Source organism: Pygocentrus nattereri, chromosome 11 (genome assembly GCF_015220715.1).
Source record: "Pygocentrus nattereri isolate fPygNat1 chromosome 11, fPygNat1.pri, whole genome shotgun sequence".
Taxonomy (NCBI): Eukaryota; Metazoa; Chordata; class Actinopteri; order Characiformes; family Serrasalmidae; genus Pygocentrus; species Pygocentrus nattereri.
The window spans coordinates 7855606-7877066 of NC_051221.1; the positions used below are offsets into that span (position 1 = coordinate 7855606).

General features: G+C 41.5%; 1 protein-coding gene across 2 annotated transcripts in view; it reads right to left on the bottom strand.

Annotated features, from left to right (window-relative positions):
• Positions 1-17147, bottom strand: part of ctnna1 (catenin (cadherin-associated protein), alpha 1) — a 145203-nt gene extending 128056 nt beyond the window's left edge. The window contains exons 1-5 of one of the 2 annotated variants that reach the window (XM_017713551.2): positions 16868-17147; positions 13173-13290; positions 12739-12934; positions 6266-6432; positions 129-248 (exon numbers count right to left, since the gene is read on the bottom strand). In XM_017713551.2, the coding sequence (XP_017569040.1) occupies positions 129-248; positions 6266-6432; positions 12739-12934; positions 13173-13277 (588 nt within the window). In that variant the 5' untranslated portion in view covers positions 13278-13290; positions 16868-17147. Of the gene's footprint in view, positions 1-128; positions 249-6265; positions 6433-12738; positions 12935-13172; positions 13309-16867 lie in introns of those variants that run through there. The other variant, XM_037542400.1, reaches the window with a different exon arrangement.
• Between the last annotated feature and the right edge of the window lie 4314 nt (positions 17148-21461).

A 21461-nucleotide genomic window follows, 5' to 3' on the forward strand; every position in this document is an offset into this window, starting at 1 on the left:
CAACATCTATTGTAAAGCCTTTACAGAAGAGTAGAAGCTGCTCTCTGATGTAGAGCATGTTAAACTATCTTAAAGCTTCACCTCTGACTTCAGGCTATTCTCATTTCAGTTTACTGCTGCTCATTTACCTGCTGTCTCTTGGCTGCCATCATGTTAAGTTTGTCCACCTCCGGTTTCAGAGCTTTGTACTGAATGCCCAGGTCCTGCTCGGTCCCTGCGTTACGCACCTTCATCAAATTCTCCTCCACCTGAAACAGCAACAGAGCACATGAACAGTGTGAGCAAGGCAGCTTTGCCATTGTGCTGCTTTATAAATCTGTTCAAATTCAAAAGAGCCTACATAAACAAAGGATTAACAGATAATTGGTATGGCCTATATATAACAAAGAGAACAGACAAAGAACACAAATAACGGCTGTTTTTTAATCCCCCCAAAAAGGCACCTGGCTGTGTGCTGGTCTGACTAAAATTGGCATACAGCCCCATTTCAGCATTCAATAGTCATTTGGACCTGGAGAGTATGATGTAGAAAAGCCTAGTTAAAAATGTTTTAATCAAAAGCACCATTAGAAACATCCTGGTTAAAAGACTTTTTTTGGTTACCAGCTACTAAACTAGCAGTTAAGATGGAAATTTGCATTAAAACATTGAGGGCAAACATTCAGCCAGCTGGACGACCAGACAAACCTTCATTTGACAGAACCGTGCTGTTCTACTGCACTACCAACTCGGCTGTAAAAAGGGGACAGTAGATCATTTGGTTGTGGTTTTTGTTTATGCACTGATTATTTCAACAGAGAAGATCAGAAAAGACAAAGTGATTTCATTGTCACAATGAAAGGAAGCAGATCCAGACATGTAACAAGTGAGTAAATTGCTTACGAAACTGTGCCATGAACCACACTAACTGGGTCCAAAATCTAACAATGGCTGACTATGAGAACAATTCTATTCATTAGCCCTACTGTTTTTACAATTCAGATATTTAGATACTGTGGATACCAGGACACATCCAGCTTCCCAATACACAACTACACTTCTATTCAAAACTTTGAAATCATTTTCAATAATTATTCTTGTCATTTTGCCCAATAATAACAACAATGTATACAGTGTAGATTACAACACCGCAAGCTAGACTCTAGACTGCAATTTACTAGTTGGTGTTTAGATGATTCTATAGTAACATTTCTTCATTTTATAGTAAACTTTTACATTTATATCAAACAAATTTTATTTCATATAAAATTTTTCTAGTTGTAGAATATATCTTATTTATTTTCTAGTTGTAGAGTACTATCATCATAAAACAATTTATTCAGATATAAACACCAAATCAGCCCCAACTTTAAAACCACCTTGTCGTTTCCAGCTCTGTCCATTTTATCAGCACCACTTAATATATTGTTGCATTTGTAGTTCTACAGTTACAGACTGTAGCCCATCTGTTTCTCTGATACTTTGTTAGCCCCCTTTCCCTCTGTGCTCCAGTGATCTGGACTCCCACAGTACCACCACACAGCAGTGCTGCTGGAGTTTTTAAACACCTGCGTCACTGCTGGACTGAATAGTCCACCAACCAAAAATATCCAGGCAACAGCGTCCTGTGGCCACTGATGAAGGACTAGAGGACGACCGATACAAACCGTGTAGCAGCAGATGAGCTGTCGTCTCTGACTTTACATCTACAAGGTGGTCTGACAAGGTAGGAGCGTCCACTCACTGTGCACTCTATTAAATACAGTGTTTAAAAACTCCAGCAGCACTGCCGTGTCTGATCCACTCGCACCAGTGCAACTCACTGCGTTCCTGAGAAGGATCCACCACCCAAATAATATTTTGAGTCTGCTCTGCGGTGGTCCTGACCACTGAAGAGCTGGGTAAAAGGGGGCTAACAGAGTATGCAGAAAGTCAGATGAACTACAGTCTATAATCAGAGCTACAAAGTGCACATATATGGTAAGTAGAGCTGGAAAAATGTGTAAAAAAAAAAAAAAATTTAAAAAGTGTAAATAGAGCTGATAAAAGTGTCAATCAGCAAATGTAATGGCTGATCTCCTCGGTTGCCATATATAAATAAGTTATCCAGAATGTCTCATTTTGAAAGGTTGTGATGAAACCTTTAGGCACGTAACTTAGTTACTGTAAACAGAAGATAACAGTATATTACTGACTGTTTAATAACCATTCTCTTAAAAAAATAGAAATGTTAAAACATCTTAAAATAGTTTCTGGTGCTTCGCTTACAGTGTTTCACTCTACAATGCATGGATTAGTATTGAATCAACAAAAAAAACAAATCATTAATATGACAACTATTTATTAAGGGGTTGGCTTCCTACCTTCGAATGGAAGTTAACTGAAAAAATGTTCCTTCCCAAGTAGTTTTGAGGTATTTCTATTGGTCTATTCATCATGAAATTTTAACACACTGCAAATGGCAGCCAACACACAGTTTGTACCTAATTTCATGTGCCTCAATATGCAATGTTCTTCTTAACCACTCTTTCTCTAGACCTGGAAAAATACCTTAGTTATGAAAACTATTCATCATTTTGCGACCATGTTTGGGCACAATCTCGTTAACGTGTATTTTGTATTCCACAGGAGCTGAACACCAAGGATAGGCACTGAAGAATAACGTGTTCCATGACAGCACCCTGAAAGAAAGGGAGCACTAGCGAAATATCACCGAAGCAGAAACAGAGTAAACGATTTGGTTGTTCTGTATGTTGCAAGCACCCACACAGACAACGGCATCACCATTTATTGCTTTCCTGTCTTTTGGTGTCACTTGAGGTATGTTAAGAATAGCTGTCAGTTCCCAGTGCAACTCGGATGGAGGAAAGGAAAAAAAATATATATATATATACATAAAAAAAGTATAGGACTCTACAAAAAAGCTTCAGTACCGGCTTGCGCGAATGTCCATCACGACTTATTTGAACAGAACACTACTAGCACGAAACCTAATATTAGCACAGAGGAAAAATAAGCCACTCTTTTTGGTATCAACCATTTCAAATGAAATCTCTCAAAAGGGCTGAAGTTCTTCCACAGACCTGCCAACAATGTGAAATTCACTGTGCACGATCGTGACTGGGCCTCTCTGCGCCGTATTAGGAACCCAACACACATGATGATTCAATAGCGGTCCGATTTCAGAGAGCTAGGTGACTAATTCAGTTTGCACCAACAACCCATCAAACTAATGCAAATAAATTGAATCAAATTCCCACAGCACACGTGGTGGCCTACACAATCCTGGCCACATATGCTGATGCATGAGCTGAGCACAACAGCATTCTGAGCCACTCTAAAATGGGCCGTGGCCATGTTGGCCTTATTGCCTGGCGCAGCCTAGATCATTTTCAGACAGTTGGAGCAGCATGAAACGTTATTTGGACTGCACTTATTGGCTTATCGAGACTTTGGCCTCAAATTGCGTGAATCTTGAACAGAATCAAATCTTCATTGAGGCCGGTGTGCAGAGGCGGCTTGAGAAACGTTTGTTTTCAGACAAAAGTTACATTGGCTCATAAAAGTAGTAAATGTCAGTTATCCGGGTTTTCTGCTTTGGTTTACATGCAAAGATTTGTGCCAATCCGATTAAATTCATTCTATTTACAGAATCGGACTGAGGTCTTTATCTGCTCACTCTACTCAACACAGATGAAAATTTCTGTTTACAAATACGCACCATAAGCAACGAGATCCAAAATGACGCACATGCGTAGAGACCAACTTACTGTAGACGTCACCATGGTAACGAGCATCACGCGAGTCCAGTCAGAGTGAGATGAGCAGCAGTGAGCAGTGCTTGTGTTTTTAATTGCTTTAAAATGACGTCAGACTCAGGAAAACGTCCTTCACATGTCCTTATTAAAGAAGGCCAAGAGGAAGACGTTGTGATCTGAGACACATGAGCTGGACGTCCGTCCCACCGCCGTCTTTTAAAGCTCAGGGCATAAACTCCAGTTTCTGCTCCGTCATTATAAACTTTCAGTGTGACGCAACAAACGATCAGAACGTACTTAAAACTTTCAGATTGGAAAAGGAATCAGATACAGGCGCTTACATGGCTATTATTCTTCTATTTAACAGACTATTTACAGGATTTAATGTGATAGGGTGGAGAACAAAACTCAAGCACACAAATTATACTTATCTTAAACGTTTAAATTGATATGCATCACTGATGTGGAAAAAAATCTGGAGATGGTGAAGAACTGACGTTAAAATGACTAATAATATTTGAGATGCTTCAATGGCTTCAATAACGGTGTATATGTAAAATATTTTTAAAATTAAATAGCTTAAAACATAGTTCCTCTTAAAATAAAACCTAATCATATACACTACGTTAACAATGAGCTTTAAATTATTATATTTATGGGTAAAAAGCACTTCGATCTCTTGGCTCTTCTAGAAGGCACAGAATGCTGTAGACACGAATAGCACTCACAATGGAATGACTCAAAAATGAGCTCAATTTCGAAGTCAGCTTGAGCGAACGAGAGAACCAGTGGTGCTCAAAGCTCGACAAACCAACTTCAAATCAGTGCTCTCACCTCGTGTACTTTGCCGGTGGTGAAAACATTTTGGGCTAAGTGGCCCTGTTCCCTGCGGCACGCCCTTCAGTTTTTAGCTTCACTCTCAGCCAGGGGCCAAAGAAAAACAGCGATAATGAATCTATATAGGCTGCTATAAAAAGTGCCTCTCTGACACCCTGGGTAAGCAGAGCTAGGCGAAAGCTAAATATAACCACTTAAAACATGCCGAATTCTGGAAAATGACACCTGTTGAACTATTCATCCAAAATGAGCTGCATTTGAGCTTATAGAAGAAAAAGAAAAGGGAAAAAAATTCAATCAAAGCACTTTTTTATAGCTTTAAAGCAAAAAGTAAGTGCTCGCTGACATTTGGTCACAAACTATTTGGTATGCTGTGAGTGTGAAGGTGCTCCATGAACCGCTCCAGTAAAGAGATGGATGGCTACCTCTAAAAAAAAAAAAAAAAAAAAAAACTAGGAGTTTCCTGCTATATTTTCATAAAACCTTTTTCAGTTACTTTTCCTGCAAACAATCAAGAAGTCTTAGAAGGGTTCACCACCTTTAAAACACATTTTAACCCAAATGTATGCAATATAACCTCAAAAGGACCAGGTTATTTCCAGACCAACAATTTTACGGGTTAAAGTAGAGCACACAATAAGGCTTAATGTACTTCTAACACACTGAATGTTCCCAGCAATCCCAGAATATCCATTTACTGCTTAGTGTCAAAGCAAGCAAACACGTCTCTATGGTTACATTAAAACCTCTTTCTTCCAATATTTTTACTCACTCATGGTTTACACCATTGTTGGCAGCTGTCTTTTGTATTGTGTGAGTCTTTCGTGATGAATGGACCAAGATAAATGTCAAAATGTATTAGAATCACTGGGCCTCATTAACCAACTATTCTTAAGAGGAAATCTCCTCTTAAACCTCCCTTTATGCAGCTTCGACAAAGATTCTGATCTTCACACTGAAGAGCACAAAGGTGTTAACAGTTCTGGGGTGTAAAACCACATCTAGAATCTAGTAGATCTTTTTTCTTAGGGCTTTTCTCAAGACAAAACATACTTAAGAAAAACCAGAAAGACACTGGTCCTACATTCATCAGGCCTGTCACAGTTCATACATAATCGCAATTACTTAAGCTGGCTGCAATTATTTTCCCACAGTTGTTACCTTTCCCAAAACATACATTTGTGTTGCAACCAGATTTTATTTTTTTTGCTGTTGGGTTGCAGTAAACATTTACTGTATCCTGTCACGGGTCTCACATCAACAAAAAGGCAGTGTGTCATATTTGTTTAGCTGATATTTCTTAGCATCTTTAAAAGGCAGCAGTGTAAATGTTTGTTTATTTTAGCTTAAGTTGCACATGTTTTCATCTGAAAACTACTACATAACAACTAGGAAGCAAGATAGCCCATCAGCTAATGTAGAGATCTTAGGCATGTACTTCAAAACAATATCATTCAAAAAAGATTGTTAATCCCAGTTATTTAAGTGCCAATTAATCATCAGCTGAAATGGGATGACTGTGACAGGCCTAACATTTACACATGATAAAGTTACCATTTCTGAGATAAAAGGTTGTGTTACAACAGTAACAATGAAGAAAATGACAAAAAGGCTAGTGAATCTTTCCTTTAAGGAGCTGAACCTGACAGACGTTTCATGAAAGGAAGAATGTGGATGTGCATTCAAGTCACCAGTTTGAGCTGCAGCAGGAGCTGGTAAACGTCAGCCATGTCTGCCAACACGAGCAGGTGAGTGACAGCTGAGAGAAGCGCGCGAGCCGCCCGGACCATGTTGCCTCTCTTCACAGAGGAGCAGGGGTCTTCAGCAAACTCCCCCGAGGCCTGCCGCATGGACTCTCCTAGGGGAACACAGACACACAGGTTAGTACACTGTTGGTGTAACCCTAACCAAACCTGATGTGAGAGCTCCAATTCTGCCTCTTTCTTCCAGCTCTGTCATGTCAGCGCTTTGTGCTGCCACCGGATAGATCTCAGAAGGAAAAAAAAACACTGCCAACAGCCAAAAGTCCACATTTCAGCTAATGCTGTAGAAGTGGCATTAAAGGATGGCTGCATAAAGGTCTCAGAAATGCTAAACATTGGACCTCTAGCACTGGCAGGTATGGCATATAGTAAAATGTGAATTCCACCAATTTTTTTTTAATTCTAACAAGTCAAGCCATTCAGAAAGGGTCCATTCCAGAGACAAAGCTGTTCAAAGAGGACAGGAACCAGACAGCTGAAAAGTTTAATGTCTCAAAAAGCTAACATGAAATGGTTATGAATATGATCTTACATCATACAGGGTTGGTCAGGCCTGGCAGGCATTTAGACAAAGGCAGACAGTCTTGAGTCTTGTCCTTCACGAACTTCCACATAAGCAGCCACTCAAAATCCTAGTGTGGCTTTACTGCTTTGTTTCTTGATCAATTAAGTGCCTGTCACCTTCATGGTGTGTAGCTTCCCGGTGTGGTTGATTTAATTGCTGCTCCACTTAGCGTTCAATCAGTGCTTTTTGAAAGGTTTACCACAGTGACAAACAGCAAATATTCAAAACAAGCTACATTTCCCCTCATGTGGGGTTTCCTGAGGCTACAACAGAGGAGAGGTGAGAGTGTGTCTTCACTTGGTTCTCCACCAAATGCAGGCAGTGTGCGCAAAGGTAATGAACACAGGCTGGAATATTATCACTAATGAAGGCTGCATAAAACTCAGGGACTGCGATTGAAAATATAATGCAAGAATAACAAAGTAGGGCTGCACTGATGTGAAGAACCTGGACAAAAGATAGTAACTAGAATTTCTATGCACTGGACCGGTCGCCTTGTTTGGGTTTAAAATGCTTCATCAAACTCTATGAAAACACAATCCCCTATGCAAAGTAAGTAGAGCCAAAAGATAAAAAGCAATTCTGTGCACTGCTCCAAGTGCTTGCACTCAGCTGAAACGTGGGCTAATTAATGCAGTGACATCTGCACTAAATTAGTTACAACAAATGTCAAACCTTTACCAATATAGCTTTCTGGGCAGTTCTCTGCTGATACAGAGGTAGTAACGACACTAGATCACCGAAGGAACATACAATATAACTGCAGTACCCACCAGACTCTCTCCTAAGTACATTTTTTTTAAGATCCTGAGTTTATACCACACGCAAGACATAAGCATATCACAGGTGAAATGCAAGCAATCATGCATACAACCCAATCTGCCTCCGACCCGTTTTCTACCTGTGACTGTACAACCTCTTATTTTTACAGTGACCACAATTACATTTTTATCCTTGTTGGTAACTAAAAAGCTCGTCTTCAAAACGGCAGGAGCTGTTCTGCACCAACCTGGCCATCAAGATGAAAATATTGAAGAAAAAAAATTTAAATTAAAATATAAATTATATTACAGAAAATGGGAATGTGCGATTTGAATGAACTTCATACTTGATAACATCGAGAGGCGGAGAACACACAGTAGGGCTACACAGACTATCCAAATAATAAACCCATGAATTGACCCTGAAGGCAGCTGTTGAGTTGAGGACATTGCCTGACTTCAGAAACAAAATGCAGCAATGGAAAAACTTGCAATGAGCTTGCACGCTGCCACCTGCATGAGAGTCTCACAAGTTAGTGCATGTTTGATATGAGAAGCTCTTGATTTGATAAGCAAAATGCCAGCCACACAGCATCACTTCTGCATAAATTTTAGGCAACTAGAAGCAGCGCTAAATGAAGTGGTCAACCAGTCAGGCAACACGTTAGGATCTCATTCACAAAATTCAATAACTTCAGAAAACAAGTCAGCAGGACTCCTCTTTCAGTCCGGTTACTTCACTGCTGATGGAAGGAATCTGAAATGAATGGTGATTTTAGCACACAGTATAAATCAGATGGTCCTGTATCTCTGTGGCCAGAGCATCTGAGCCTCGCCTAACGCAGGAATTCTTCTGTACTGCATATCAACCTCAAAACACTGTATTTGTCGCCCACCTCTTTTAGCAAGCCATTATTCCAAATAATTAAACAATAATATTAATTATAATTATTCAATTATACTTACTGACATTCAAAACACACAGGCCTTTTTAATATACATTTTTGGAGTAATAACTGTTCAACTGTTATGCTGAATGAGTAATAATTACATCACGAAACCTGCAACACACAGAAGAGTGGAGTTAATTGAAACACGGTAATAAACCAAGGCGCATCTCTTCCATCAGAGCTAAAAGATTTCGATGTGAACTGGTCTTTACTGTTCCCTCTTAAATCCTGCCCTTCGTCTCCTTTTAATCCAGCCTCATGAGTTACAGTGACAGCAAGAGGAGGAAAAGCTAATCAGCTGGTCAAGTACCTTAGAGAAGATGGAAGCTGTAGCCAGAAAACTGTGACAAGTTAATTGCATTAGGATCTCCGTTTTAAAAGAGTGGGAGCAGAAACCCAGGTGAGAGACAGCGAGACACAAGCTGTTCGAAAGCGAGGCCAAAGGGCTCCTAACCAAGCTCACTTCAAGCCCACTCTGCCTGTGCCTGCTGGACACTCGCTATCACACAAAGGCAGACCACTGGAAATGAGGTCAAGTCACCACCGCAACAATGGCTGCTTATCTGATGCACCTGCCAGTGTGTGTTGTCTTAAGTCCTGCACAGCTGAACAGCTTCTTATGCTGGAATTTTTACCATTCCAGAGGAGAACACTATTTTCGGGCAGCCATAATACATGTGGTTATTCTTAAAAATAAGAAGACCAGCCCTAATTTAAATTGGAATTATACAAACATTTATTCAGTATAATTTCAATCAGAATCTAATTATACAAATTAGAGTAATAACAGGGAATAAAGCACACAAGGCACATCACAAAGACTTTCAGGGACTACTTTTTTAAATCAATTTATCCATCAAATCAGTGGGAAAAAAGCTACTTGCAAACGCTCTACTCAAAGCCTGCGTTTAAAAACTCCCATTGCAAGTGAAGGAGAAAGCAATAACAGCTCAGCTGAAACCCAACTTGAATTGAAATTGATTCACTGCAGCCATTAAATCAATTTAAGAAAACAGAGTGAGGGGTTTTTACTCCTTTTTTCTGTGTTGAAAATCAACACCGCATTCCCTGCTATCAAGAGGTCATAGGGCCCAGAGTTGGGCAGCAATCTAAACACGCAGTTCACTTTTGTTACACTGCAAAAAAAGGTTGACACAGAAGATCTTACGATCCAAAGAGCTTGGTGTAAGTCTGAAGATCAGACAGGTTTCACCATTCCTAACACAGACAAAAAATTCCACCAACACAGTCTAAGAGGCCTTAGAGGGCACAACGCCCGAAGTCTGGCTTCCCTCCTGAGGGCACAATCAATACAGCCATTTTCTCCCAAGCCTGATAGGGATCAGTGTGTCTTTAAAAAAAAAAAAACAACTCCCATCCATCTCCTCTGAGCCAGCGCTCTCTCTAGACTACCGCAAACCTGCTGATGAAAGTTTCAAATGCACATCAACGTTACACTAAAGCAATGAGTGCAGTCATATCCTCCCTGCAGAGAGCCAGCACACAGATAACATTATCATTCATCCAGCATTATCCTGCCTCTGCTGTAGAAGTACTACAAAAACAACAGAGAGGCTTCAGTAACGTGGTGAGTGAAGTACACGTTCAACAGGCAACAAAACAGATTCAATGGCAACAATAGAGACTCACTGCTGATCAAAGTTTTCACCTCCATATTATGCTTAGCAAGTGCAGAACGCAGAATGGCACATCTTCTGCATAGGCACCTTTATTGTATGTGCTGGGAGGGAGCCGGTCAACCTCGCGCATTTCCCTTAAGCATGCAATGAGGCTCCAGACACAAATAGGAGCTCACACTGCCTGGCAAAATACAGGCTTCTGGAAAACTCATGCTATGAGGTGGTGTTGATATGCAAGGTTAGTTCTCTATTCATAATAGCAACAAAAATATGGTGCAACATAATAAAATGGCATTTTTTCCCCAGGAGAGAAGCCCCTATGGTCGAAACTGCTCCATCTGGGATAAGGAGACCACTTAGCGGCCCTTAACCACGCATTACACAGCAGTTTCATTCTGCTCCATAACTGCTAGTAACCCCACAGCTGAGGACGCAGATGCCTTTTCAACCTGAAAAGATTTAACCCATCTCAACAGCGGCATTATCTGCTTAGTCACATGCAATTGAGCCATGCTGGTCCCAAGCACCAGTGCCCGGGCTCTGGATTCCATGCTGTTGATGGCATCCCAAACCCAATGTGACATTCCACAGTGTCAAAGCAGACTGCTGGCCAGTCCCAGCCCCCCCCCCCCCCTCACACACACACGTTCACACAGGCGGAGCTGAGCCAATAATGGCACGGAGCTGACAGAGATGTTACCCCAAAGAGTGCTAAGCAGGTTGACTCGGCCCCGTCTGCTCCACGAGATGCCAAGAAGATTCAAAGACGAGAAGCAAGCGCTCAAGAGTCGTGCTGAGAGAACTCGCGTCACCTCCTAACTCCAGGCGCAGCCTGACCGTGACAGCTTGACGATTATGGATAATTTCCATCACATAAATGGAGGAAATAACAGGCTCTAGTCTGATGCAGAAGCATGGCAACAGCAAAACCTCTCTCTGACACTTTAAGGTTTTCAAGGCTTTCAGATATCTGACACTATTCGCAACAAGCAAGCCTAAACTGGGAGTTTTGCACTTATGCCCATTTCACACACCACCGACAAACCGGGTGGCACAAAACGTACTGATAACGCTCCACGGATACAGCAAGTATCATCTCGCAAAACCCACTTACTATCTGTTGCAGCTTTGTTCTCTATTTACACCAACTTCTTACAGCAGACAGTGACAACCTGCGGAAGTAAGGCACGTTTTCCAGGAGCTGTGTACATATCTGCAGTGTGTAACCAGTTTTTAAATGGAAAATGAAAGATCTGGGCCACTCTCTCACCATTTGTTCATGCTTTAATGCATCTCTCTGAGGCAAACTTATGATGATTGTGTGCATTTATGCAGCAAAAACATGTATGATTCCCTTTACATGATCAGTGTCCTACCTCTCTTTATCCTGAACCATTAAACAGGCTATTTTCGCTACTGTGCCTTTTAGACAGGTACACAAACTTCCTCTGATGTGCAGAATCACCCAAAACAACTTCAGCATGAGCAGGTGGAACTGAACTGTTGTAGACTAGATAAGCAGACATATGTATACACTGTTTTTGTGACATCGTACTTAGCAATGATTACTTCCCCTCATATGGACTGGAAGCTCAACATTACGTTTTTGAACTTTAACCATGTTAATATACTACAAACTCCTTAACTCTTAAAAATAAAATAAAAATAAAAAAAACAGTAAGATTTCATGATTATGGCCCCTTTAAAATTGAAATCATATCTGCTGTGTTCCGCCTACATTTAAGCCTTCTTCAAAACATGGGCCTGTCATATGAAAGCACACACATACGTCAATTCATGCAGTTTTATCTATGAAAACAAAGTTTAGATCGATATCAGCTGAAAATCAACATCAAAAGTACTCAGGGTCAAAACTACTGGATGGAGACATCCCTACTAATCCTGCACATTCACCTAGAGGCCTACTAACCTTCAGGCTGTGGAGGCCCTTTAGTTTAAGGCTACGCACGAGTATCTTTCATGCACAAAAATGCTACTCGCCGAGCACTAAAACCCAGCAAGCTTCTTAAAAATTCACAGCAAACAAGCCAAGAGGAAAACAAGGAACAGGAAAAGTTGACGAGGGTAACTTTCCCCATTAAACTGCCTCCTCCAAAGGAGAATCAGGGGAAAAAAGAAACCGAAAGAGAGAGGTGTCTGTATTGCGTAATGAGGCTCAACGAGAGACTGAGACAGGACACAGGACAGGCAGCCTGAGGGAAGCATGCTGCAAACTACAACACGATAAACAGCCCGTGCAAAATTGGTACCACCTGTTTAAATCAGAACAGCCTCCATCTGCATGAGCAGATGAGCAAACAGGCTGCAGATTATGGGTACGGAGAACTATCAAATCAGGGATTAAAGTTATTTGAGACGAGTAACCGAACACTAGGACTAGTAATACTGTTTCAACAGAAGCTATTTTGGCTCTCTTATTAAAACACTGAGGGGGAAAAAAGCCAAGAGACCACTGAATAAATACCTTGCTTGCGGACATCTTCGACAGCAGCAGTCAGCTCCTCCTTGAGAAACTGGCTCTCTTTGGCGATCTTCTCGCCTTTCTCCAGGAAGTTCTCTGTGGCTGTCTCGACCGAGGCAGCCAGGACATGAGCCTTTTTGGAGCGCCCCTTCTTTTTGTTGGACGGGCCTTTGTTGCTGGAGTTCACCAGGGTGGTAACCTAAAAGTAACAAAGGCATTTTTAAAGAATCAAATACATCATAATATGTAGAGCACCCATCTACAACATCGTTAAATAGCTGATAAAAACACAGAAAATTAAATAAATATATAGCACATCACCTTGGGCTGCGATGGAATCAAAGATCCACTGATTTGCATTACAGTACAGTAAAAGGCTGATGAGCGAAAAGATAAAAAGGATGCAGTGCAATTTTCCTTCCCTTTAGTGCTCTTACCTGGGTGACCAGAGGCTCAAGCAGCCTTTCCACAGCCAGCGTGCGGATCTCCAGGCTCTTGGGATCCCATTTGAAGTTGATGTTGGCAGTATTAATACTCGTCATGTTCTCAGAGGATCTGTGAAGAGAAACAGCCCTCAAAATCTTTTTCTGGTCGGACGGAGACAAAAGAGAACACCAGGAGCTGTTTATCACATGTAAGACGATGTATAAGAACCAAAGAACTTTTATCAAATTAACAAAACATACCTACTTTTCACTGTACACTGGGCGCCCTGTCTAATGATAACTTGCTGCACCACAGGCCAAAACAACAGCGACAGACTTTAGTGCAGCCAAGTAATGCTGGCCCGTTTTTCGATTTCCCATTCACACACAGACGGGCGCTCTATTGATCAGCCATCATGCACTGAAGGACAGGGATAATCAGGCAACCCTGAGGGGGTTAGCTGTTAGGAGGGGTCTGGACTTGTCTGCTCCACGAAATGGACATTGTTTGCCACACAGGCCAGACAATTAAGACAAGCTAAGGGATGATTTGTCCAACAGTGCAAGATAAGAAAAATGACTGAACTAAAAAAATTGTGCTGGCCCAGGATCTAATCCACAGCACGAATGAAATGAGTCAATACACTGTGTTAGAATGCGTTTAACTTTCAATGCAGACACAGAAGTATCTTAACATAAGTAGCCTTTGCCAATCACATTTTCTCCGCCAGCATAAGGCTCATTTCAATTCATTTAGCACATCAATTAGTGAGGCGGGGCAAGAGGTGTAAAGAGAACATCTGAAGACAATCATGAGAAATTCTGACCTAAATCTGAGTGGCAACAGACTTGTAATGTAATGTAAATTAGCAGCCTCTCAAAAAAAAAAAACAATAAAGCAGGCAGATGTGTCACAGAACACATTACGTGCAGTAAAAATAAACACTAGCTCTTTCAGGGAAAAGAAAAAAGAAAAAAAAAGTTACATTAGCTAATGAAAGTGATTCTCTAACTGGCTTGCTTCGCGTGTAAAATTTTCATCGCAGGCCAGCACCAACAGCTTAACAGATTGGCTCCATAAGTGTAATTTCATAAGAACATCACGTTTGGCCCACGCAACTACAGATCAATGAGATTTCCAAATGTTATGTCAGAATTAAGCTATCGACACACACACACACACACACACACACACACACACACACACACACACTACTCTAACCTAAACACAACTAATAAAGTTGATTAAAAAATGCTCAAGCAATTTTATTATTTCATCCTATTCCCACAGCTCATGTGTCCCTTTATGTTTTTGTCACCTGTGTAAAAGCCTTCTGATGTGCTAGACCTGAGGATGTCATAAGCTGTTTAAAAAAAAACGGATAGTCCGGGTCCTAAAATCTGATTGGCTGAGCCGCGTTCAAAGCAGTTGCAAAATCCACAATATGCCAAAGCTATGACTCTGTATCACTGCATCACAACACAAAAACCCGCCTGCTGTTAATGAAATAATCTTCGACGAACACTAATCGCAGGAACCACCGACGGAACAGATGGGGTAAGAACCTGGTCTGTGTTTAAACTGAGGGGCTGGACACTCATTTTCTTAAACAGAACTGGGCTGGTCAGCTAGAGAGCCAACCATCTAAACAGCTCCATCATTAATATCACAGACTTGAATTAAAGTACATACTATTTGATTCACTGTAAAAGGGCAATATAAAAAACTAAAAATGTCACTTGAATGGATTACGCGCTTCAAATGTCAGTGTGTCTTTCAGAAGTCGCATCAAACCCAGGCTGAAATGCAAACGGCTCCGCAATCTCAAAATGTTTGCCAGCATTTTATGAAAAGGTGCGTGTCGTGCCTAAAAACCAGTGTGTTCTTCTTTCTCTGTGTTTGGGTAAAGCACATTAAATAACTAGACAAACTTGCAGTGCCTTTCCTTTCTGTGCTGTTTTAGTCCTTTTTCAGTAGAGATTTAAACTTTGCATTAAGCTTCAGGCACACGAAAATGCTCTATTACTAAAATATGTCCAAAAATCATGCTTTATTCCTTTTTGCATAGCATCAGATAAGCCAATTTAATTTCATATTTAGTTTATAACACACACACACACACACCTACACCTTTTATCCTTCTGGGTCACGGGGGAGCTGGAGCCTATCCCCGCAGTTTTAGAATTAATGTTGTATTTGTCTACCTCTTTCCATGATTTCTCGTTTTTAGCCATGGCATTAACTTCCCTGAACTAAAAAAAATCCATGTCATAATGACTGGGTGAGCGGCATCATTAAATAAGGATGGTTCCTCAAGGGTTCCTTGGGGCAGTCGTGGGCTGGATGTTGGGGAACTGGCGCTGTGTGAAGGAAGGAAGGTTGCCAGTTCGACCCCCAGTGCACCTCCATGACTGAGGTGTCCTTGAGCAAGACACCCAGCCCCCAGGGGCTGCCCACCGCTCCGGGCAGGTGTGCTCACTGCCCCCTAGTGTGTGTGTACTCACTAGTGTGTATGTGGTGTTTCACTTCACAGATGGGTTAAATGCAGAGGTGGAATGTAAAAAAAGTATCACTTAACTTAGTAAAGGCAATAGCTCTATTCAGACCCATGAACACTCAAAGAAACGTGCACACCTAACTGGTTCCTTGGTGGAATGGAATTGGTTGCCATTAGACTGTATTACATCTGGTTCCATACAGAACCTGTTTGAAAATGGTTCTGCTATTGTTACAAGCTTTGACTTTGGTGCTCTACAGAACCGTTTCATTAAAGAATCATATACAACAGTACTAAAGTCTTAAATCAACCTGAAGAATCGTTACACCATGTAAGGAACCATTTACACATGAAATGGTTCTTAATAGTACCCTTCCTTCACCACAGAACCATCTTTCTGACCCATACTGTTGTCTTTAAATGGACTAATTTCAGCAGCCTAAACCTACAGAACTGATGATCATAATTAAACTCTCACCCACTTTTATGTATTAGGTGCTTAGTATCGTTGCAAAAAAAGTCATTCATTTAAAGACGCTTAACACTCAACGGAGACCAACTGACCTCAAAGATAACAGGAGGGTCAAGAGTTTAGAGACACAGGAAGGGCCTGGCAGTGCCCCCCCCCCCCTCCTCCACGGCCAATAAGACCTTATTAAGCGTTATTATCATTTACCTTTTCTCGTACCCTCATTTAACACAGACAAGCAGACGTTTTCAGGCCAACTGAGCAACCTCGTTGACCAGAGAAAGCAGTTTATTGATGTAAAACCAAGTTAACGGCCCTGGGAAGGCTGGCTAGGTCAGGTTAGCTGAGCCAGGGAGCTAGTTTAACTAACGCAATGCTAACGCGTCCTCGGTAATTCCTCCAAACCTTCGAGATGTGATGTTTCAGATTTTAACAGCAGCTTTTCTTAAGTTCAGTGATAACTGACGCGTTTAAAAGCCCTCTGCCGATATAAAAAATAACTTTAAAAACACGTAAACCGTGAACTAACGTGAGGCAGCGAGCAACAAACAGGGAGGAGTCCGTGAACTCTCCCAAACAGCCCACAGCTCGGAACACGGGCCAGCCAGTTCGCCGCACCGCCAGGGTTTGGTCGGTTTTTTCCATCTCCATCACACAAAGGTGACACAGCATGAGGTTCAACATTAAACACAGGTCGTCAAAAGCGAAGCCAAGTTGTAAAAGCTGGAAAACAAACTTACCAAAGTGGGCAAAACTGAAACTTGAGCGAAGCTCTTCAAAATGGAGGAGCGGAGGCTGAAATTCCGTTGAAACTTTTTTTTTTTTTTGCTCTTCCCACACTCCCCAGATTTCTCCTTAAAATCACGCCCTTCGGAGAGGGTTATAACGCCAGGAAACCACGCAGGCGACCGAGTAACGGGCTAAACGTGATCTCGGAAAGTTTGTGAGGTAAAACTGCGGGGTCGAAGAGTTTCTCCTCGCTTGGTTTGCGCCGTTTCTTGGCTGTTCTGGGTGGGAAGCGGAGGGAGGGAGGAGCTATTCCTGGAATGGCGGCTGTGACGCGGCAGCGGGCCGGCGGCGCTCCCGCTGAGGGGGGGGGGCGCTCAGGTGAGTGTTTGGGTGTGGCTGTCAGCGGCGAGCAGGGCCAGACTCGCCTTTCACAACACCGAGTTTCGGTTTTACAGCGTTTTCTGGCTCCATGTAGGGATTTGGACTGTGGGCTGTGAGGATCGTTGATTCAGTTTGGTGCTTCAGGTGATCTAACAGCCTGTTGATCCAGAGCCCCAGAACCTACTGCGCATGCGCATTTGTATGTCGTAGACCTGTTTTTAGTGTCAGACTAAGTTTAATATCAACACCTGGCCCTGATGACGTGACCTAGCCTGCCGAAGTGTCATAACTGTCCTTTTAATATTAGTAGCGTTTTCTGGTTCAGTGATTTAGGGCATTAAAATATCCTAATTGTTCTTCTAACACTTGCAATATTTCCTGATAAGAAGGTTTAGGCCATCAGATTATCCTACCTGTTCGTTTCAGCGCTGGTAACAGTTTCTGATATGGAGATTTAGGACATCAGACTGTCCTTCTTGTGCATTTCAATGCTTTATGTGATTTAGGCTACCAAAACCTCCGTCCTGAAGCTGCAATGCTGGTAAAATTGTCAGAATGTCCCAATTATTAGGGTATAAAAATATTCTAATTATTCTTTTTATGCTGGTGGTAATTTCTGATAAGGACATTAAGGTCATCAAACTAGTCTGTCTATACATTCCAAGCCTGGTAATGTGTTCTGATGAGGTGATTTAGGCTATAAACATGCACCGCAGTAGGACATTTTAATAAGGTAGCACAATTCATGATTTCACTCGTCTTTTCATTACAAAGCCTTGAAAGGGCAAATATCATGGAAAACTGAATTTGCCAGATCTTGCTTTTAAATCAATACAGCCATAACAATTGATGTAAAAATACCAGATGTTCACTTGATCACACACACGTGTGTGTGTGTATGTATGTATGTATGTATATATATATATATATATATATATATATATATATATATATATATATATATATATGTATGTGTGTGTGTGTGTGTGTGTGTGTGTATATATAAGCTTTGGGAATTTGGCAACATGCCGTTTAAACCTAATAAGTCATTATTAATCTGTATACCTCCATTTACTGCAGGGGTGTCCTGCTCTGGTAGTTGTGGGGCCGAGTCCAGTCGGAACATAATGTGTCTGATAAAAAAGATGAGTCCCTTGAATGGGAAAAGAAGCAGGGTGAAATGATCTTAAAGGGGAATTCCACTGATTTTTTTCAAGATTTCTGTACAATTCGGTTCGTATTGAAATGGTTTACTGTGGATAAGCTGACTGGCCCTGATATCTTTACAGTGGTGGTGACCGGAACCAGGGGTCACAATGTCAACACAACACCAATCTAGACACTTTATTCATCATCCAAAACCACCAGTGAACCTACTAACGTATTTTGATGTTAAGGTTTTCCACCATGACTACCTACTACCTACACAACACGCTATTCATGTCATGAACGAACTTAAGTGTAAGTGTTCTTATAAAGGTCTAAGTGTTCCTGTAAGGGTGTAAGTGTTCCTGTAAGGGTGTAAGTGTTCCTGTAAGGGTGTAAGTGTTCTTGTAAGGGTGTAACTGTTCCTGTAAGGCTGTAAGTGTTCCTGTAAGGGTGTAAGTGTTCTTGTAAGGGTGTAAGTGTTCTTATAAAGGTGTAAGTGTTCCTGTAAGGCTGTAAGTGTTCCTGTAAGGGTGTAAGTGTTCCTGTAAGGCTGTAAGTGTTCCTGTAAGGCTGTAAGTGTTCCTGTAAGGGTGTAAGTGTTCCTGTAAGGCTGTACGTGTTCTTATAAAGGTGTAAGTGTTCCTGTAAGGCTGTACGTGTTCTTATAAAGGTGTAAGTGTTCCTGTAAGGCTGTAAGTGTTCCTGTAAGGCTGTAAGTGTTCTTGTAAGGGTGCAAGTGTTCAAGTGTTCTTGTAAGGGTGTAAGTGTTCTTGTAAGGCTGTAAGTGTTCCTGTAAGGCTGTAAGTGTTCTTATAAGGGTGTAAGTGTTCCTGTAAGGCTGTAAGTGTTCCTGTAAGGGTGTAAGTGTTCCTGTAAGGGTGTAAGTGTTCCTGTAAGGCTGTAAGTGTTCCTGTAAGGGTGTAAGTGTTCTTATAAAGGTGTAAGTGTTCCTGTAAGGCTGTGAGTGTTCTTATAAGGGTGTAAGTGTTCCTGTAAGGCTGTAAGTGTTCCTGTAAGGCTGTAAGTGTTCCTGTAAGGGTGTACGTGTTCTTATAAAGGTGTAAGTGTTCCTGTAAGGCTGTAAGTGTTCCTGTAAGGGTGTAAGTGTTCCTGTAAGGGTGTAAGTGTTCCTGTAAGGCTGTAAGTGTTCCTGTAAGGGTGTAAGTGTTTCTGTAAGGGTGTAAGTGTTCTTGTAAGGGTGTAAGTGTTCTTGTAAGGGTGTAAGTGTTCCTGTAAGGCTGTAAGTGTTCTTATAAGGGTGTAAGTGTTCCTGTAAGGGTATAAGTGTTCCTGTAAGGGTGTAAGTGTTTTTGTAAGGGTGTAAGTGTTCCTGTAAGGGTGTAAGTGTTCCTGTAAGGCTGTAAGTGTTCCTGTAAGGCTGTAAGAGTTCCAGTAAGGGTGTAAGTGTTCCTGTAAGGCTGTAAGTGTTCCTGTAAGGCTGTAAGTGTTCTTGTAAGGGTGTAAGTGTTCAAATGTTCTTGTAAGGGTGTAAGTGTTCTTGTAAGGCTGTAAGTGTTCTTATAAGGGTGTAAGTGTTCCTGTAAGGCTTTAAGTGTTCCTGTAAGGGTGTAAGTGTTCCTGTAAGGCTGTAAGTGTTCCTGTAAGGGTGTAAGTGTTCCTGTAAGGGTGTAAGTGTTCCTGTAAGGCTGTAAGTGTCCTTATAAAGGTGTAAGTGTTCCTGTAAGGGTGTAAGTGTTCTTATAAAGGTGTAAGTGTTCCTGTAAGGCTGTAAGTGTTCCTGTAAGGGTGTAAGTGTTCCTGTAAGGCTGTAAGTGTTCCTGTAAGGCTGTAAGTGTTCCTGTAAGGCTGTAAGTGTTCCTGTAAGGGTGTAAGTGTTCTTATAAGGGTGTAAGTGTTCTTGTAAGGCTGTAAGTGTTCCTGTAAGGCTGTAAGTGTTCCTGTAAGGCTGTAAGTGTTCCTGTAAGGGTGTAAGTGTTCTTATAAGGCTGTAAGTGTTCCTGTAAGGCTGTAAGTGTGGGTGTAAGGGTGTAAGTGGTGTAAGTGTAAGGCTGTAAGGGTGTAAGGCTGTAAGTGTTCCTGTAAGGCTGTAAGTGTTCTTGTAAGGCTGTAAGTGTTCCTGTAAGGCTGTAAGTGTTCCTGTAAGGGTGTAAGTGTTCTTATAAAGGTGTAAGTGTTCCTGTAAGGCTGTAAGTGTTCCTGTAAGGCTGTAAGTGTTCCTGTAAGGCTGTAAGTGTTCCTGTAAGGGTGTAAGTGTTCTTATAAGGCTGTAAGTGTTCCTGTAAGGCTGTAAGTGTGGGTGTAAGGGTGTAAGTGGTGTAAGTGTAAGGCTGTAAGGGTGTAAGGCTGTAAGTGTTCCTGTAAGGCTGTAAGTGTTTCTGTAAGGGTGTAAGTGTTCTTGTAACATGGAAAAGTATAAAAAACTTTCTTTTATTTGATTTCAAGCTGTTTACTTTATTAGGTCAAAGCTCAAGCTGTTTCTACGGTTAGCATACCTACTGAAGTTGCTTTCGGTCAAAGCGTTACTTTCCCTGTTATTCAAATACGCCTTAAGTGTCATGTTCATTTACATACCACTCAAGAGATGCGCTCCCCCGCTGCCGGGCAGGGATTCAGACAGTTGCAGTGCAGCCCTGCACTTGGCCTGGAATGCCTCTCCTTTTTATTGAGGTATTTTTAACTGAAATTTCATGCAAACCTAAGCTATCTATCACATTCATCTCAAATTAATCCTGCATTCCATCAGCCCCAGACTAGGAAATGTGGACGGCTCAAACTCTGGGCCTTTTCCTGCTACATTTACACGTACTCTCTCTCTCACTCACACACACACACACACACACACACACACACACACACACACACACACACACACACACACACACACAGAGAGCAGTAATGTATTAAATATAACCTACTTTAGAAGTTCAGTTCAAATGTAACTGCATCCTCCACTTTCTGCCACACTCTGCCTGCTCCACTTTCATGAAAATGCTCAGCAGAACATCAGATCGACTCTGTTACCCCAAACATGGTCAATGAGCTGTAACTCATTAGTTATGAAAAAAGTACAAACAAAATTCCAGCTTCAGGATGGCTGCTGATACTGTTATCTCT